Source organism: Giraffa tippelskirchi, chromosome 5 (genome assembly GCF_054371585.1).
Source record: "Giraffa tippelskirchi isolate mGirTip1 chromosome 5, T2T-mGirTip1v1.2.pri, whole genome shotgun sequence".
In the NCBI taxonomy this organism is placed as follows: domain Eukaryota; kingdom Metazoa; phylum Chordata; class Mammalia; order Artiodactyla; family Giraffidae; genus Giraffa; species Giraffa tippelskirchi.
Window position 1 is genome coordinate 57,252,425 of NC_137279.1, and position 21,107 is coordinate 57,273,531.

General features: G+C 36.7%; 1 protein-coding gene across 16 annotated transcripts in view; it reads right to left on the reverse strand.

Annotated features, from left to right (window-relative positions):
* SPATA17 (spermatogenesis associated 17) overlaps positions 1 to 21,107 on the reverse strand; it is a 307,877-nt gene that overhangs the window by 195,283 nt on the left and 91,487 nt on the right. For all 16 annotated transcript variants that reach the window (XR_014054082.1, XR_014054083.1, XM_081491687.1 and 13 more), the window contains one exon: positions 3,518 to 3,641. Coding sequence is in view for 14 of the 16 variants with exons in the window: in XM_081491687.1 (XP_081347813.1) it covers positions 3,518 to 3,641 (124 nt within the window). In the remaining 2 variants the exon portion in view is untranslated. The remainder of the gene's footprint in view (positions 1 to 3,517; positions 3,642 to 21,107) is intronic.

Here is a 21,107-nt window from a genome sequence, read left to right on the forward strand (position 1 = left end):
TACCTACATAAGCTGTATCAGAAAGTTGGCAATTTCCTTCTACCCCTTCCAAAGAGACTGAAATTGGAGGGAATTCTTGTAGTTAAGGAGTATATACTATACATTTATATGACCTGATTCTAGTCCTAGCATAGTATCATAATGATTGTAGGTAAAGAAAAATACATTATTTGGAGTAACTGATGAATTTTAAAGTTAAGATTTATATTCACTCTATTTAGTAAATATCAGTGTTGCATATTTTTGTGAAGGTGAAGCTGATTTGTAATTGTACCTGTAATATCAGTTTTAAAATTCAATTTTTTAATTTCATGATGAAAATTTTCACCTATTTAAAGTTAAGGAAAGCAAATTTGGTGAATATAAGGAATAAAACATTTAAAATTTCCAGTACCATCCTGTTGAAAGTGAAAATAGCTCAGTCATGTCCAACTCTTTGCAACCCCATGGACTATACAGTCCATGGAATTCTCCAAGCCAGAATACTGGAGTGGGTAGCCTTCTCCAGTCGGTACAACTAATCCCCTGACCAAAGTAAACAGATGAGAACAGGATGATGCCACTATTCTATCAGAGAAGAAAGAAAGGGAAAGAAGGGAGAGAGAAAAGAAAAGGAAAGAAAGGAAGCCGGAAGTTTGCCTTGGGATCAACAGTGTGTCTATAGTTTCAAAGGCCTGTACTTTTATTTTCAGTTACTTGTGATCAAATATTAAAGCTCAGTATGACAAAATATATCAACTTGCAAGATTCAAATGAAAATTCCTGACATGTTTACAATATTCCTCTCTTAGGAAGATGATTTAAAAATATCGTTTCCCTGTATTGCCCTCAGGTCTGTGAAGCCAGGTATGAAATGTAGAGGTAGGCGGCATCATTATGAAGATTTCTAACTAATTTTCTTTAATAATTAAAGGAAAGCAAAGAAGGGAAATGAGAAAACGAGTGTTTCCAACAGCTATAACAAACAGAAGAAAGTCAAAGTGTGGAATTTTAGTTTATCCTTAACAGCTTAAATTCTAATAATACGATTGTTATCATTTACTGAATGCTCTCTAAGGGCCTGGAAACATTTTAAACATATTAAATTTAATCTGCACAATGTTCTTTCAAGGTGCAGAGTGAAACAGAGGCTCAGACAATTCTAGGTAATCTCCCAATGATTCTTCTTTAAGGCTGTGGTACAGTGGAAAGAGTGTGGGCATTTATATCAGACAAAGCTGAGCTGGCAGCCAAGCTCTCACTTAGGGTAAGAATCATTTCATTGGACGCCAGGACATTCTGGGGACAAGTGATCACTAAACTGAAGTTTATATACACAGATATTACTAGCAGTCAGCAAGGGGTAAACAAGGAGAAAAATGGGATACAGCTTTGTTGGCTTGTATTGTTAACACAAACACAATAGTAATTTGTTTGAAAATTCATAAAGGTCCATGAGTCAAGTTACCTGGTTGAGTTTGTGAAATAATTTGTTAAACCAGGCATTTAATTTAAAACTGAAAAGAAATCAAAATACTTTTTAAAATAATATGTATAAAATATCTACCATATTCTCTGACACATGGTAAGCACTCCATGGATATATGCTATTGTATTATTTTTATTAGTAAAACAGCTAAGTCTTTATGGTCTTTCTAATTTATTACGTTATATACCCAATGACTAAACAACTCTGGATAAAACAGAATTAACAGATGCTTCAATTAAATTCCACTTCATCATTTTTAAAATTGCTTTCTCTATCACACCACTAATCATAAATATAAACCACACATAACTCAGATTAAGAAAGTTTATAAGTATAAAGAGAGTTCAAAATTTTCAAAAGAAAAAAACTGTCACCAAGAATGAGTACTAGGTTTAAAGAATTACAGGATATATTTGCAGCTGCCCTTAGTCTCAACAAAATTGAAATTACCATTAGTAATTAATATTTGAAAAAAAAAGTTTTGCTCCAAAGATTTGGAATTCTGTACCTTTAAAATGTAGCTCACTAATCACACAACTAAAATGTTTACACTGCTATGGATTTTATAATAAAAATTGAAAATACTTCTACTTTTTAGTTTTCAAATTATCTTTAAATTAGTACCTGGGTATTTAGAGTGGAAAGACCTCAGTTTGAACACCAGAGCTATTACTACTAATTTTGTGTCTATGGCCAGTCACATAATTATCTGAATTTCAGTTTCCTTGCCTGTTAAATGAAGACAGTTCAGCTATCCAAATTAAAGTAAATATTAAGATAGTAATCATTACTGAAAGTATTGTTGTTTAGACTAACAAATAGAAGCCAGAGGTACAAGAGACCTGTGTTCCAAATGTACACAGCCAGACCAGTATTTACTATGGTTTTGACCGTGATACCTCTAAGGAAGACATTCAGTCTTAGATTCACTCTCTCCCACTGGGATTGGACTGGCTTTCCCTGTCTGAAGAGATTTGCATATACAACTCAGCAAGAACCCTAAAACTGGGCTTGAAGTGTAGGAGAAAGAATAAAACCCAAGAAGTTGCTAGTTTCCAGCCTCAAGCTCCCATTGGGCTTCCCCTATGGCTCAGCAGTAAAGAATCCATCTGCAGTGCAGGAGATGCAGGAGACTCGGATTCAATCCCTAACAGGAAGATGCCCAGGAGAAGGAAATGGCAACCCACTCCAGTGTTCTTGCCTGGAGAATCCCAGGGACGGGGGAGCCTGGTGGGCTGCCGTCTAGTCTATGGGGTCGCACAGAGTCGGACACGACTGAAGCGACTTAGCAGCAGCAGCAGCCAGTATTCTTGGCTGAAAAATCCCATGGATAGAGGAACCTGGTAGGTTACAGTCCATGATGTTGCAAAAGAGTCAGACATGACTGAATCAGCACAGCTTCAAGCTCAAGTAACAAAACATTTTTCAATCCCTAAATTCATGCTTTTTTAAAAAACAACAACAATCTTATTCTTTGTGAGCAAAATATTCTACATGCAGTGTATATTTTCTTAGTAACCATGAGGAGATCTGAGGCACTGAAACCTACCCACATATCAGAAAAGAAACATCTTAATATTCCAAATTCTACATGTACATCACTATACGAAGATGCAACTGCTCATGCAGTTTGGTTAAAAGCTATACCTGAAAACTTGCATCAGAATTTAGAAAGGGTGGTTTTAATGTCAACATTCACTCAGTTCACAGAGACAACGTGAAAGCAACCTCAACTTAATAACTTCTTAGTTCTTGATCAATTCACAACACAAGCATGAGCCACTCAGTCTGGGTTTGGAATCGGAAGTTATGCCCTTGGTGGTGGACTTGACCTTTCTACCAGCCTGGCTCAGCTGCCTCCAAGAAGCTGCTGTCACAAGGCAGCTGGGGTGCCTGCACGCACCTACAGAGCAGCACAGAATTGAACTCAAAGTAGTGCCTTTGCAGTATCTTTTCAACAAGTCATGTCCCATTCAGCCTACTCGTTTATCTCTGTCAGGCTGGGGGCCCCAGTGGCTTCTGTGAGCTGTCAGGGACAGGTAGACCAACCTGCTTTGTGCTGAGGAGGTAATGCATCTTTCGAGCCTGGTAATCTCTTTCTTTCTCCTCCCTTTCGAGGTCTGCCTTCTTCTCTTCCCTTTCTTTCATCTCTGCAAACTCCTCCAGGGCCTCCCTGCAGCGAAAGTTTGCGGTTATTTGTGATACGAAAGATACGCTAACCTTTTAATTCTTTCACTGATGAGAATCAAGTCAGTTTTTGAGGGGCAATCTTCCTCCACATTCATCAAAATCAGTGGAGTAATCGATCTTACCAGCACATTCTAGGTGAATCTTTGCAATCTTTAAAAAGCATTTAAGTGATCTTTCAGTGGTGAAATTTTGAAAATCAAATTTCTACATATCATAATCAGTTCAGTAGCTAAGGGACTATATTAAATGCAAAGTAAGTTAATTACTGTGCTATCATTTTCCTTGGCTGAAGATTAACCATTTTAGACTTAAATATCCTAAGAAAACATCTAAACTACTGATTTCCCTTAAATTTGATATTTACAAAGCTCTAGTTGTTTATTTTACATACTTAATGAGCTAATTTTAAAAATATGACAGATTTTTAAACATATACTTAATTTAGTCTAAATTTGCTTCAGTTAAACAGTTCAGATAATATCAACAAGATTACATGTACCATCCTGTCTTTGAAAGGCTGACATTTTATTCAGTTATATCAATAATTAGAATAAAAGTCAAACTATGTATGTAAAAGTTCACAACATTCTAAGTGTAACAAATTCCATTAAAATAATAAAACTTTTCATCATTTATATACGTGTATCTAAGAAATTTAAACACAAAATCAGCTCTTAAAATATACTATGTGAAAAATACCTACTAAATAGAATAATAATATCAAACTACGGGAAAATAATCCTTTACTTTCAAAGAACAAGTTTAACCACTCACATTAAAATAATGTTTTGAAATTGTACTTAAAAAAAAATATGTAACATACTGTCTAGTTCTATAAGTAAAATTTTAAGCTAATCTTCTAGGCACATGCCTCAAAGATAGCAGGGAAAGTAGAGAGGAGAATTCCAAAAATTAAAAAAAAAAAAAGAGTTCCGTTCCTACTGCAATGACTAGAAATATTTTTGTTGCAATTTTCTGTTAAAGGCTACTAATACAATACTTCATACAAGGTTACTTATGAAACACACTGACGTTTAAAAATCACCATGCCCTGCTATTGCAGCAGAGCTATTTTTTCCAACATAAGATTAAATTGCAAAATAAATGAATTACTTGGAGTGGCATGGCCCTCATTTTGCCACCCTTCTCTTGAAAATTGCTCATTAATATGAAAAAAGGAGTCAGAAAATAGCCTGTTTTACTTTATGCATAGTATTTTGGGGGCTTCTGTACCCACAGAGTGGGGCTGGCTGCACATTTAGATTGTGCTGGCAAGCTGGTACAATGACCTTTCTGACCTGCATCTCAAGGCTATTATTAATCGCTAAGTAACCTGGTAAAGCCAAACAAATTTGTTTCCATTGAAAGGATCTCTATCTGTGTCTGAGAATTTGTTCTGTACCAAACAAACCTCATTAACTGTGTCCATTTTTGACAAAGAACCAGGAGTTACAGGGATTGGTGACCTTTCTTTGTCCTTAGGTACACATTTCAAGGCAGTTACATATGAATAAATGAGAATTTTTACCAGGAAAAATAACAACCAGGTGTTACATAAAAAAATGAGCACATCATTAATTTTCATCTTTACTTTTGATATTATGTAAAAAATAAATATCTCTTGTATAATTCCTCTTACAAGTCTTTAAGAAAATTTAAAATAGTGAATGAACTGCCACTATTAGGATAATTACTCAAATACGCATGATCCAATTTTATGTTACCCCAAAATAAGCACAGCAATATTCTGAATGATCACAAAAATTAAAAAACACATCTATAAAGAAGTTTGTGTTTTATAAGTAATTTAATAAATATGAAGAGATATAACATAAGAAAAAAAAAGGCCCAATAAAATTGAACACATACACAAACAGGTAAGGTACAAAGAAGTAAATAGGACTTCGATACAAAATCAGCAGTGGAAATTATTTAAAGAAGTAAAAACAGTTCATCTTCAGGATATGGAAACATAAAATTAAAACAATTTGTGTGTACTCCAGAAACTTGACAAGGAGAGTTAAAACTGAGAGGAAGGTAAGAGAATGTTAGTTTCCAGTATATAAACACAGAGTAAATCCAGAGGAACTGGAAGACCCTACCAAAAACCCCAAGAAATTTGAAAAACCCTAGAAAAAGTAATTGAGGGTAATCTCAAACCACAAAATTAATTAATTTAATAAATTCATATAATTACTGAAAAAAATCAATCTTATGCTGATTTATTGCTCTACTTGAACATGTACAGTCATATTGAACACCACCATTATATTCATGTTAAATATTCTTTGTTAAAATATAAGTAGGAAGAGCTGAATAAATTATTTATCCTTGATATACAGGTTTTTTGTTACAGCAATAGAGATGAAGATATGGCTCAGTGTAAAGGATGCAATAGAAAATCATGATCCCTTTAAAGATTAAAAGCTGGAAACCACTGTAACTAGGGTTCCCTACAAAAATGTAAAATGTACCTATTTTTTCAATCCAGCAGTTTTTAAAATGCTTTTAAACAATTATAAATTTTCCCAAATAGCTTCAGACTGTTATGAATATGTTTTTACATTTCAGGTATCTAGTCTATCTGAAAAAAATTCCTGTGACATATACAGGATAGGTAAAACTAATTGCCCTGTTGTACAAATATGGAAACACATAAAGAGATGAAATGACCCAATCTGAATAACAAATCAGTTAATGGCAGAAATGGAATTAGAACGCCTAGATTTGCAGAGCCTCTAACTTTATATTCGATTGTAGTTGTCCTAATACAAGAAATACTATATAGGAGATATTTTTATTGAATGAACCACACATATTTTCTTTTATCTTATGATCTTGTTTTCTACTGTATAGTTAATGAAACTTGGATAAGTCCCAAGACTTTCTGGACCAGTTTTTATATGTACAAAACATTTTCATATATTTGTAAAAATAAAGCCAGAAATTACTGAAACTATCTAAAGCTTTACATATTTGAATACATTTTGCTAATGATATCTATAATGATAATAAAATATTTACATAGTCTAACATGATAATAATAATAAAAACAGTAATAGCCACTTGGAGGCAATATAGCAGAGCAGTTAACCAACACAGACTCTGAAATGACACCTGGTTATAAAATTTCTACCGGGCTACTTACTAGCTGTTTAATCATTGAGCCTTAATATCTTCATCTGTAAAATACAAATATATTATCAGTCTCAGGATCTTCTCCATCAAGCTATTGTGATGATGAAATTGATTAATCTCTTTTAAAGTGCTCAAAGTAACAGCTAGCACACACTAAGGTGCTACGTTAGAGAATGTTTCCTGTAATCGGGGTACTAGGCTACTTGCTTTATTTACTCTACTGAGTAGGAATCTTTTATGCTTTTTTAAATCCCCTCAATGAGCTCGTCTTTTCTCTCTCCACACTAGTGTGCACCTTATGGATAAAATTCCGTGAGGGAGAGCACACAGTCTGGCTTCCTACAAGGCAGGAAGCATGGGACAAACCTTGATCAGTGGGAAGCGAGGGACAGAGAAGATTCATGCAGAAAAATTTCCCCTTTTTTCTGCCTTACATGCACTGCTTTAAGAGGTCTCCTTGCAAATTGGGAGAAAATCTGTGTGGCTAAAAACAGCAGGCACACCTGCTCTGCTGGGTTGAGTCACTCTGGGATGTGATATGAAGCAGTGGTCTGGGACTGTAGGAGTCATCCTGTGGTCTTCCCTTTGGTCCTCACTAAAGGACCAAAGCACCCAATATAGCTGCCCTGAGTGTTAGTGGCCGACAGCTTGAGCTAAATACATTCTACTGGAGAAAAGCAGCTGCCCCATCCCAGGTTTTGCCACCCTCTACCCCAGCTTGCACCCAATAGCTGGTGACGGAAGGAATACAGAGGCCTCTGTGTCAATCTGGCACTACCCTCAAGGCCCATCTGAATCCCAGAGCTTCCTGAGACTGATGGAGACTTCTGATGCAGGTCAGCTTCTCCCTCTGCTTTCCTCTTCCACTCCCTTCAATCATGAGCCAAATCACTGTCTCACAGTCTGTTTCTGAGACACTTCACTCTTTCTAAGACACTTCACTCTCCCTTTTCCTCACCCTCACTGCCCTGGACTAGAACCACCCAAATAAAGGATAGGTAGTTTAATCCTTGACTTACATTTTGTTTCCAAGAGCTTTCTGGCTAAGACATCTGGTGTGATCATTCAGTTGTGTTCGACTCTTTTTTACCCCATGGACTGTACACCAACCAGGCTCCTCTGTCCATGGAATTTTCCAGGAAAGCATACTGGAGTGGGTTGCCATTTCCTTCTCCAGGGGATCTTTCTGACCCAAGGATCAAACCTGCGTCTCTTGCATCTTCTGTATTGACAGGTGGATTCTTTACCACTGAGCCACCTGGGAAGCCCTTTAAGACATCTACATACTTCATTTAATCCTTCCACAGTCCTGTGAGGCAGATATCACTCCTCCCATTTTATAGATTAGGAAAGGAGATTCACAGAGATGAGATCTTTGCCCAAATGTGCAAACTAGAAATTGGCAGAGTCAGAATCTGAATCTAGGTCTGAGCAAAATCCACACCTTTAAGCACAATACTATACTCATATCATACATTTTGCCCAATCCAATATTCTATTTGGATATCGATAAACTTTTTTTTCTGAGATGGTAAATTTGATGGTAGCAAAAAATCCATATTAGTTTTCCAAAGTCCACAAGAGGGAAAAGCTGATCTGTTTTTAAAAAGTTTAAATTAATTGCAACTCTTCTTCATCATCAGATGATAGCATTAATAACTGGGGAGTTAACCCTGAATATTCACTGGAAGGACTGATGCTGAAGCTGAAGCTTCAATGCTTTGGTCACCTGATGGGAAGAGCTGACTCATTGAAAAAGACCCTGATGCTGGGAAAGATTGAAGACAGAAGGAGAAGGAGCAACAAAGGATGAGACGGTTGGATGGCATCACCGACTCAGTGAATATGAGTTTAAGCAAACTCCAGAAGATCATGAAGGACAGGGAAGCCTGGCATGCTGTAGTCATGGAGTCGCAAAGAGTTGGACACAACTTTGCAACCGAAGAGCAACAAAGTGACCATGGAATACACACACTTTTGCATTTGCTGCCACACATGTCCTCTCTTCTTAACACACATTTTCCACTTGCTACTCTTTGAGTGTGTAAAGAATGCTAATGTACATCATTGTTGTTGTTTAGCCACTAATTTGTATCTGACCTTTTGGCCACCCTTTGGACTATTGCCCACTGGCAAGGATACTGCAGTGGCTGCCATTTCCTTCTTCAGGGGATCTTCCTGACCCAGGGATCAAATTCGCATCTCATGCATTGACTGGGGAATTCTTTACCACTGAGCCACAAGGGAAGCCCAATGTACATCATACTGGTGTATAAAAAAAGACTGAAATTGAAAAGATGCTTAAGAGCTAATCAGCACAACACAACTAACAGACCAAAAAAACCACAAGGCCTTTTGGGAACAGCCCTGCTTATCTCTCCATCTCACTTTATACCACATTCTCCTGTCACTACTATGCCTTAGTCACCATGGCCTTATTTATTTCCCAGCAAACAATTTACCCAATGACCCTATTTCATTTCCTAGCCGAAAATTTACCCCAGGACTTTCACTTATATTCTATTTTCTGCTGTGAACTCCCTTTACAGCAAGCTGAATTGTCTCCCATTGTTGTTCTCACTCATAATACCATAATTTAGTTTTTTCCTCTATAGAATTTAACATTTTTAATTATGTCTTCATGGATAAATTTGCTTATTATCTTTGATCTTAAGATAAGCCAGAGTATTTGTTTATTTAACGTACCTCACCCACTAGACTGCAAATTTTGTAAAGACTATGTCTGTTTTGTCCATGTCTATTTGAATGAATAAACAAATAGATTTTACAAAGATAGTCTTAGACAGTAGAGCCATTACGCTAGATATAATTAATATTGTAAAGAATTTACTCTATTGTCTCCATATAAGTATGGAAGTTGTCATCATATGAATGATGACTGAAACCTAAGAAAAGTGATTACAAAAACAAGTACATGAGCCTGCTCAATTCTGAGCCCAAATGAAAGCTTCCTGTCAAGTAATCATACATGTTTTCTTGAACTGCACATTCTCTTTCTCTTGTCACAATGACTTTTCCTTTCAAAAGTGTTTCTTGATTTTTTTCTAAGGTCTGAATCAAAGAAGAAGAATTTACTTTCATAAACTATTGAAGAAAATAAAGCACTCTGCTCAAAATTGTTTTCAGAAACAAATAATATTTATATAGGATAAAAAATATCCAAACTCATAATTAGAATTTTGAAATTAGCCCCTTCTATATACTACTGATTAAATTATTCAATATTTGTTCAGCAAACTCATGTAATACTTGTTTTACTCTAATAAAAATGATTAAGATGGCCATCTATGCCATTCAGCAGAGAGCAGTATATTTTGCTATTCTGCTTCATTGTCCTATTCATTTCAAAATATGTACTAAAAATTATTGTGTTTATAATTTTTCTCTGCTCTTCTAGTCCAGAACAACAACAACTCCTTCCCCCCACAAAAAAAAAAAAACCCAAAATCTACCCTTTCCTCTAAAAGGGCTTCAAGATTCCCTTAAAAATCACTACTCTAGCTGCTCCTGCTCTCATAATCCCTTGCCTTTCTTTTCAACGTCTACTACGTTCTACAGCATATTATACCTATAAATACTATACCTATAAATACTTCACTTCTGTATTCTTCCTACCACGTGCTAAGGTCTGAAGGTTAGGGTTAAGGTGTACTCATTGATGTGCCCCTCCCAAAATAGTTGGCCTAATATCTACTATAAATTAGGTGAGTCTCCTTTTTATTTATTTCTCAGCTGACTACTAGTACATTTCATCACTTCTTCTGATGGTTTAATTAGAAGAGGGAAGAAACCACAATGACAAAGCCTCTCTTAAGGAGGGGAGGGGAGAACCCGGACTCTGGCTCTTTGCCAAAGACAGTGGGTGGTTCTTAGGATGTAATTCCCTGAAGAGCAGCATTGAATTCACCTGGGGACTGCTAGCAATGCACACTCTCAGGCTCCAGCCAAGACTGATTCAATCAGAAATTCTGGAGGGTAGGAACATGAGTCAATCTCTTGCCTGTTACAGTCTGAGAAGCACGAGTGTACAGTGATGACAATGTAAGCTCTGTTAGAAAGTAAGATGATTTGATTCTACTCATGAAGACATCATGAAGAGATGCAATTTTATTCAGTTAATGATCTTAATATGAGTATCGCCATATTAGCTAAAGCACTATGAAGTACTACAAGGGAGACAGGGTATATACATCACAGTACTTTCACAGAAATCATAATTTTGACAGAGGAATTTTAAAATTATATGGAGATTTTTTAAAAGCACAGATGTCCCCAATTCCATAATTTCTTAAATAAAAACATAAAGCTATCACCTGCACCATCTTTAAGAAAAACAGTTATAAGAAAGTGAATTTAAACAAGTCTCTAGCGTCTTTGGAGAAGGCAATGGCAACCCACTCCAGTACTCTTGCCTGGAAAATCCCATGGACTGAGGAGCCTGGTAGGCTGCAGTCCATGGGGTCGCGAAGAGTCGGACACGACTGAGTGACTTCACTTTCAGTTTTCACTTTCATGCACTGGAGAGGGAAATGGCAACCCACTCCAGTATTCTTGCCTGGAGAATCCCAGGGACGGCAGAGCCTGGTGGGCTGCCGTCTACGGGGTCGCACAGAGTCGGACATGACTGAAGCGACTTAGCAGCAGCAGCAGCAGCAGCAGCTGGCGTCCTTACTTTTGTTTGACGGCAGACAGTCAGTGATATCTTCTGTTGTATAAAGCCTTCAAAATAAAAATAGCTGAATAGCAGAGCTTCTGCTGTGGTATGTTATGTCATAGAAGTATTTTAGTTAAATTTATTGAATGTACATATGTTGTATCTCTAACAACTGTCTGCTCTCAATCTGTACATATTCATGTAACTGAATAAGTAGGTAATAAAGGAAAAGAGAGAAGGCTAAGTCTAAAATATAAGTAAAATCACTAACCACAAATAAAGCAATTACAAGCTTGAAGTTGGTGTATGACATCCAAAAATATTTTGAGACTGATAAAACCTTAGAACAGATAATTTGAAAGTCATTAAGATACCCCAAATATTTGCATTTGACTGCTTCACTTTTAGGCAGTCACATCATTTAAATCACTTATGCTATCTACCTGGCTACCTGGGTCCCAGAATGTTGGACAGGTGTTGTAAATCTCATTAGGGTATCATTTTCAAAAGGGGAAATACGTTTAAAAGTAAGCACTCCACAGTACATAGTCCTTGATCCTCAAGCACTCAGGGGGCTACTGAACACTACACTTTACTCTAAAATCTAGAGTTGAGATTTTCACATTTTGAAAAGATTTAGAAAAGTGCTCTCATAAAACATTTTTCAGTTACTCTTGAAAATCCTTTGTTTGCAATATAGATCAATTTCTCTTCAAAACCTTTAAGCTACTTTAGGAGTTAATATCATGAAGAAAATTAACACTCATTTGCTTATTCACTCAGGCAGTCATAAGTATGTTTAAAATAGTAAAAGAAATGAAGATGTAGCAAGCCCAGTCCCTGCCTTCAAGTAGCTTGCAAATAAAAAAGCTGACAACTAACTAGCCTATCGGAGAAGGCAATGGCACCCCACTCCAGTATTCTTGCCTGGAAAACCCCATGGACGGAGGAGCCTGGTAGGCTACAGTCCATGGGGTCGCGAAGAGTCGGACACGACTGAGCGACTCCACTTTCACTTTTCCCTTTCATGCACTGGAGAAGGAAATGGCAACCCGCTCCAGTATTCTTGCCTGGAGAATCCCAGGGACGGCGGAGCCTGGTGGGCTGCCGTCTATGGGGTTGCACAGAGTCGGACACGAGTGAAGTGACTTAGCAGCAACTAGCCTATAGAGAGAATTAAGTCTGTGAAGAAATACATATGCGATTCTTGAGTTCAGCGAGCTTGCCTCTGATTACAGGGGTTGGAAAAGGCACTGTGGCTGGGAACTGAACAAGGAGCAGGCTTTTACTAAAGAGAGTGAGCTGCGGTGGAGGGGAGTGGTAATGAAATGAGGCTGGATTATGCACAAGAAACTCCAGCTTTCTTTGGTAGACTTGAGCCATCAACAGCAAGCAGGGGGTGGGATAATGCACTTTAGAGCAGAAGAAAGTCTTCCTGACCAAGGGAGAATGGGCTCTCGAAGGGTAATGCTAGCAAATTTGTACTCTATAGACTAGATATTTTGAGAATGAAAAAAACTAAAAGAGAAGATAATGGTCAATGTTATAAAATTACAATACCATGACTTCACTCTGATCATAAAAAGGGAGCATCCAATTGCTCCATTATTTCATTTGCCTACTTTGCATGATTTTAAAAAGCAGTAAGACTCCATTCAAAGATCATTCATGAAAATCAATTTTTTTTCTTCTGCTGGCTCTTTTGAATAGACTTAGTTGAAATGACATTTTGTATAGTATTCTTTCTAAAAAATATGCACATATATTATGGTAAAATTATTTTTTCTTTTTACTATTCTGAATAACTTCTATAAATGGAAGTAAAATTTTATGTAATATATATGATGGCCAATAATTGAGAGTAACATTGAGCTAAGTACAACAATAGGCATAATAATAAGCATATTGACTTAGTGTATCATTTTCAGGAGCTCCAAGTGCTTCACAGGCATTAATTCTTCACAACATCTCACTGAGGTTGGAAAAGGGGCAGGTATCATGAAAAAGGGTTCCTGCTCTTCTTTATGAAATGAAACTTTACAGATGGTGTCTTTGAGACACAGCATGGGGGCTTTCCTGCAAAAAGGTAGATTGAGGCACAGTATATTCTCTGTCCCTTGAGAGTGTATTGTCACAATGAATCGGTCAGCCATGGAAAATGAGGACCAAGCTAGTGAAGTTTTGTTTTGGGTAGAGGTCAGAGTTGAGTAGCTAAAGTTCCCACTTCATATGAGAATACCTGCAAGATCTTATTTACTTTGTGATTACTCCAAAATCACACATTGTCTCTCAATGAAATGTGTTAACTTCATTTTAAAGCAAAAATAATTGCAGCTGCTTTTGCATGCAATCCACTCAACACAGATGAGGGATGTCTATAAATTAATCTTGATGCTATCATAAAGCAGTGACTGACCATAGGATGACGGCAAATATTTCAAAGCAGTATATCACATGTAACTTCAGTAAATTATCTAATGAGTTTGAGAAAACTATTTATTGACCAATGAATTTATAACTGATCTTAAATATCACTTTCATATGAATGCTAAACAAAATCTTATCCTATGTACCATTAGGCAGGGTAAGAAAAGATTACAAAATAGTAGTAGAAAGAATGGAGATAGAGACAAAGAAACTGGGTAATTTTCTCTCTCAATTCTCTTCAATGTCACTCCTGAGAAAGGAAATGGATAGATTAAAAGGGAAACAAGAGGGGAAAAAGCTTAGAAATATTACAAAGCAGGGACGAAAAAAGTATTTTTTAAAAAGTGATGATTTTTTGATTCACTGCTTTTGTAGTATGATACCAACTGCCTATATTTCCACTTTATCACAAAATTTCTATTATATATATATGTGTATTATTTATACCTCTCTCTTTATACACATACACTCTTTAGGAATTCCTATTCTACAATAATATTTTAACTAAGATACCTGTTAACGATTTTTTCAAAGATTCAAGATTTTATGTATTATAACTATTTCAGAATACAATGCATTTATTTGGGGTATGCTTAATTCTTAAGCTAAGAATAGACTCTAAAATATAATCCTAGTGTTCATACTTGATATATTTCTAAGTCATCTTTTCCCATGGAACCCTTAAAAGTAAGGTAATACAACAGATTACATTGATCAGATTTGTATTTTAGAATCATTCAGGCAGCAGTAGGAATGAGGAATGAGAACAGAGCAGAGGGCTTGAAAAATAAGTGAAAGAGCTTGGTCATCAATAGAATGGAGGAAGCCATCTTGAGTATGAATCTCATATTTCTGGCTTGGGCATTGAGATGAAAAATGGTCCAATTCACCATAAGAAGAAGAGATTTGGAGGGGGAATTATTACTTCACATGTAAACATGTTTAATTTGAGATGTCTGTGGATCTCTAAGTGTGGATGCAGTGTTGGCAGGCATTTGAGTAAATGTTTATGATAATCAGAACATTCTGGGCTGCAGAATATTCAGATTTATAAATCATCAGAATACAAGTGGTAACAGAAGTCACTGAAGTGGAGGAGATTGTCCAGAGGATAAAGAGTAAAAAGACAAGTACATCAAAGAGAGAATATTGATATTCAACATCAGGCAAATCAAGGTGAGTACATAAAAGAAAGAGCTTCGCCACTTACTCAGTGGTAAAGAATTCACCTGCAATGCAGGAGCCACAGGTCCATTCCCTAGGGTGGGAAGATCCCCTCGAGAAGGAAATGGTGATCCACTTCAGTATTCTTGCCTGGAGAATCCCATGCACAGAGAAGCCTGGAGGGCTACAGTCCATGGGGTCGCAAACAGTTGAACACAATTAGCGACTAAAACAACAGCAACCACACAAAAGAAATTAGAGATGAAACAATCAGAAAGGTAGCAATGAAGACAGGAGTGAGTGGCACCAGAGAATGCAAGTTGTAAGAGAGCTTAGAAAAGAAAGTGATCAACAGTGCCACCTGCTTCAAAGACATCAAATAATGTGAAGGCCAAATAGCCCACTGGATGGTACTTTCAATAAGCTTTTAGCAATAGACTCATTTTCTCGATAGACTTTCACAATAACTTAAATATATCTTCAAGTACGACTGAAAAAGTATATTAACAAGATACGAAGTACCCAAATCTGATTTCCACTACATAAAGTTACTCTCAGCCAGCAATATGAAAAGCAAAAAAGAACTCTCTTGTACCTGCCTCTTGTCAAAGGATCAGCTAGGATAAGTGAGAGAAAAGAACTGTCAATCCATTCATTCCTCAAAGTGGGACAATCAAGAGGCTAAGGCCACAAACCAGCATATTTGAGTCCCTTGCTTTCAAATGAGTACAGTTTACTGCTACATTCTGGCTTCTTTCCCCCCTTGCCCCAACGCCCCCAAGATATCACCACAAAAAAAGAGAGACTTGAAATTCAGAGAGCTTTTTTTCTGTTAAAAAGTTTACAGAAGCCACTGTTCACTACATTACTCAGTGTCTCCTCTTGAAGATTCATATATGAAATTTCCAGAAACTTCTAGAAAAGCTGTTTCTTACATATACAGCAATATCTTCTCCATTCTGACAATGGGACATACTTAACTAACTTTATCCTCTATCAGTCATACCATTAGAGTTGTCATTCTGTATTTTCCTTTATCATGGTTCTTAATTTTTACTCATAAATATCTTTTGTACATTGCTTGAAATTCATTGTATAAAGAGCTAAATTTGAAAAATGTTTAAATATATCTGTATATGTAGATATATATAGCATAATTATACCCAATATAATAAGCTTTTTCTTTTTATTAATTCTATCTCAGGAATAAAGTTATTTTTTCCTTTTTATGTACTTTGCTTTAAAAATGTTTTGAAATAGCAAATTGTTAAAGATAATGCCTTCTCGTTAACAATAAAAAGGCTGTGATAAAATAGTTGATATCATTTCATATTTTAAGGTGATTATATGGGTTATGTTTTTAATTACTAATTATGGATAAGTAGTAGTTTTAAAAGGAAAGATTACACATGTATTATAAGTTAGACACTCTAGTACGTTATTATCTAAGTTCTACCAAATTAATTGCTATAATCATTGTATCTTCATATATAAAGTGATTATACAGAAGAAAAAGTCATGTGCATAGTTAACATTAGAGACTAATTTTGTCCTTGAAAAGTAAAATGTTATTTTCTTTACACGTTAAGCTAGCCCTTACTAAAAGAACCTGTCATCTAGATACAATTCGATAAAGCCAAACTGCTATCATTTAGTTGGTTGAGATCAGAATATTATATTTTTAAATGCAGTTTATTGAAACATTATCATTTGGTAATCATATTTATTCTCCTTATTTACACAATATCTATGGTGTGCCACTATGTCCTTGAAATCGGGAACAGGGACACCCTACTATGAAAAAGTGGCCTCACTGCTGGAGTTCATAAATTTTGTTCAGCTTTGGATGAGTTCAAAGAATTGCCATGTAAGAAAAGCCTTACAGAGGGAATTTATCTGATTATGGCAGTAATAATTACCCAGCTGTTTATTGCAGATAGAGAAATAATTCATGTAGGCAATAGGCCGTGGTGGCAATGACACTCTGCATTTAGTAAATATGCAAACTGTTCACTTCTAATTAACCAAGCTAGAGGATGCCCTTATTAAATGTATAAACTAAAAGTGCCTTCCTGACAAGTGATGAATTGTTACATTGCACAAACTCTTGCCACAGAATTATTGGAGTGAACTTGGGGCTTAACTTCATTAAGAGATCTTGTGGGATAGTTAAATGAGGATGGACAGCATAACAAGGCTCACCTGACAGCCAATGATATGTTAGAGTCGAATGGAACTGCACCTTTTCTTCTTACCTACCTAACTGCTCAGATTCATGAGAGATAAATTGTGAGACTGTGTAGTTCATTTGAGTTCAAATAATAAAAATAAATGCAATAATATGACAGCCCATTTGCGGAGGCTGCCTGACAGTTTACCTACCAAATGAATCTATGAAAGAGCTACATTTTATGAGTCAAATATCTTGCATTTATCAACAATGGAAAATCTACCACTCCTTTCATTAACTCAAAATAATTTGTTTAATACAAATAAGTGGTTTCATTGACTAGCTTTAATATAAAATATATTTCAAAAAGGAAATCAATTTGACTTTAAATGGGTTTTATTTAATTTTACCAAATAATTATGAGATAGTTTAGTGTCTATATTCTACTCTTAGCCTTACTTTAAAGTAACTATTCATTCTTTAACAAATGTCTATACAAATATTTCCATCCCAATTAAGGATCTTATAAAAAATTATACTTAGAGGAAAGTTGTAGCAAAACTAAGCTATCTCTAGCTGAAGTATAGAATAGGTGATAGTAGCTACCTCACAGGTTTATTGTGAAAATGGAAGGAGATGCTTTTTAACTGTGGTGTTGGAGAAGACTCTTGAGAGTCCCTTGGACTTCAAGGAGATCCAATCAATCCATCCTAAAAGAGATCAATCCTGGGCGTTCATTGGAAGGACTGATGTTGAAGCTGAAACTCCAATACTTTGGCCACCTCATGCAAAGAGTTGACTCATTGGAAAAGACCTTAATGCTGGGTAGGATTGGGGGCAGGAGGAGAAGGGGACGACAGAGGATGAGATGGTTGGATGGCATCACTGACTCGATGGACATGGGTTTGGGTAGACTCCGGGAGTTGGTGATGGACAGAGAGGCCTGGCGTGCTGCAATTCATGGGGTCACAAAGAGTCGGACACGACTGAGCGACTGAACTGAACTGAATGAGGATCAAAGGCTTAGCACAGTTCTTGGTATACCATAAGTGCTCAATATATCTTGTGCCTGTGTGCATGCTATGTCACTCAGTTGTGTCTGACTCTTCGTGACCCCATATTTGACGTATACTTGATTTGTGTGCTGTGTGCTCACTCAGTCGTGTATGATTCTTTGCAACCCCATGGACTGTAGCCCGCCAGGCTCCTCTGTTCATGGGATTCTCCAGGCAAGAATACTAGAGAGGGTTGCCATTTCCTTCTCTAGGGGATTTTCCCAACCCAGGGATCGATCTCATGTCTCTTGCATCTCCTGCATCAGCAGACGAATTTTTTTTACCACTGCGCCATAATGTGCTTGGGTTTATAGGGTCGCAAAGAGTTGGAAATGACTGAGCGATTAACGCTAACATAATGTGCTTGAGTGACAATACTTCTATTTGATTGAAACATTAATTCCTAGTGTTTTCAATGGGAGGTTCATGCTGAGGTTTAAGACTCTACACTTGCTCTTTCACCTGCATCCCAGAGCCTCTGAGAATATAAAATGTGTGAATTGGCATTTCAGATAATATCAGAATATTATTATAAATGCTTGCTTAATTATACATTTACTGTAAAACATGAAACAGTATATAAAAGAATGAACCAATTTGCAAAGCAGAAATAAAGGCACAAACAGAGAGAGTGTAGACTCAGGTGGTGTTGGTTGGGAGTTGGAATTGACATGTATACACTTTTATGTGTGAGATGAGTGGCTGGTGAAAGCCTACTGTATAGCAATGGGTGGGGGGAATGTACAATCTGTTTGTAGGACATATATTAAGTTAACCTTTAAAATACATTCCAATATACAGTAGGTACAGACAAATACTGTTTGACTCCATTTATACTAGGTACCTGGAATGGTAAAATTCACAGAATTAGAAAAGTACATTGGCAGATGACAGGGGCTAGGGGACGGGGAGAGGTAATGGGGACTCAGTGTTTAAGGGACACAGAGCTTCAGTTTAGGAAGTTGAAAAATTCGAGAGATGGATAATGGTGAGAGTTAAACAACAATGTGGTGTACTTAGTACCGTTGAACTTTACAGTTATATATGGTTAAAGTAGTATGTTTTATATTATGTGACTTTTACCACAATAAAAAAAAAAGTTTTTAAAAAGCATTATGGATGGTAAAAATGACCCTATATGTGAGAACGCAAAAGAGACACAGGTGTAAAGAACAGACTTTTGGACTCTGTGGGAGAAGGCAAGGGTGGGATGATTTGAGAGAACAGCATTGAAACATGTATATTACCATATGTGAAACAGATCACGAGTCCAGGTTCGATGTATGAGACAGGGCGCTCAGGGTGGCTGCACTGGGATGACCCTGAGGGGTGGGATGGGGAGGGAGGTGGGAGGGGGTGTTCAGGATGGGGAACACGTGTAAACCCATGGCTGATTCATGTCAATGTATGGCAAAAACCACTACAATATTGTAAAGTAACTAGCCCCCAATTAAAATAAATTAACTTAAAAAAAATAAATAAGTAATAAGCATTCGGAGAAAGCAATGGCACCCCACTCCAGTACTCTTGCCTGGAAAATCCCATGGACGGAGGAGCCTGGTAGGCTGCAGTCCATGGGGTTGCTAAGAGTCGGACACGACTGAGCCACTTCACTTTTACTTTTCACTTTCATACATTGGAGAAGGAAATGGCAACCCACTCCAGTATTCTTGCCTGGAGAATCCCAGGAACGGGGGAGCCTGGTGGGCTGCCGTCTATGGGGTTGCACAGAGTCAGACACGACTGAAGAGACTTAGCAGCAGCAGCAGCAATAAGAAGCATTATGCATTTTAAGAGAATCAGACTCTGCCACTATTGAGAGTCTAATATGGATCCTCCAGATTTATAACACATAACAAATATTTATGTACTACAGTAGAATATATGATCCCATGTTCAAAATATTTATTCATTCACACATTTACTTATACACAGACATATTATTCAATGAAAACTCTATGTTAAAAACTGCAGTAAATAGAAAAATGGTCAATATTAATATAAAGATAAAACTTTCATATCTTAATAGAGAATACTAGAATCAAGGGTTAAAATAAAACTGCTTTAATTAACAAAGAACCATGTATATGAATAATTAAAAAGGGGTTTATAAAGGCATTATACATGCAAAACAATTTAGGTTCCACACCTTGAAGAAAGAATAAGATTGAAAAAAAGTAAAGAAATGACAATAAATGCTAGTAGTGAGTGCTTGCTAAAATAATTACATGTGGCTTTCTGGGCCTCCCAGGTGGCTCAGTGGTAAATAATCTGCCTGCCAATGCAGGAGATGTGGGTTCAATCCCTGGGTAGGAAAGATCCCCTAGAGAAGGAGATGGCAACCCACTCCAGTGTTTTGCCTGGAAAATTCCATGGACAGAGGAGCCTGGTGGGCTTTAAGGGTCATAAAGAGTCGAACACAGCTGAGTAACTGAGCACCCACAAGCACACACATGGCCTTCTAGGAAGATAGTAAATGTATGCTCCTTTGCCTTTCGGAAATCAGCCAAACGAACAAACAGAAAGAAAAATATATGGGAAAAAAAACAAGGGACAGTCAAATTCTCATCATAAACTCAAGAGAATAACTAGGAATTGAATATATGGAGAATATCTGTCATATTCAATTAAATTTTAAAGTACAAACTCAGGGTATTTCCCTTAATCACAAAGTAGTGTGTGGGAAATCAATGAATGGGTGAAGAATCTAGTAACTTTCCCCAGCAAGAGGGATGAAGACGGGACTGACTGAGTGGGATACAGGAGTGAGGGAGAGAATTTGAGGCCAGTAGTTTTCCTCAAAAAGACTGAAAGCAAAAG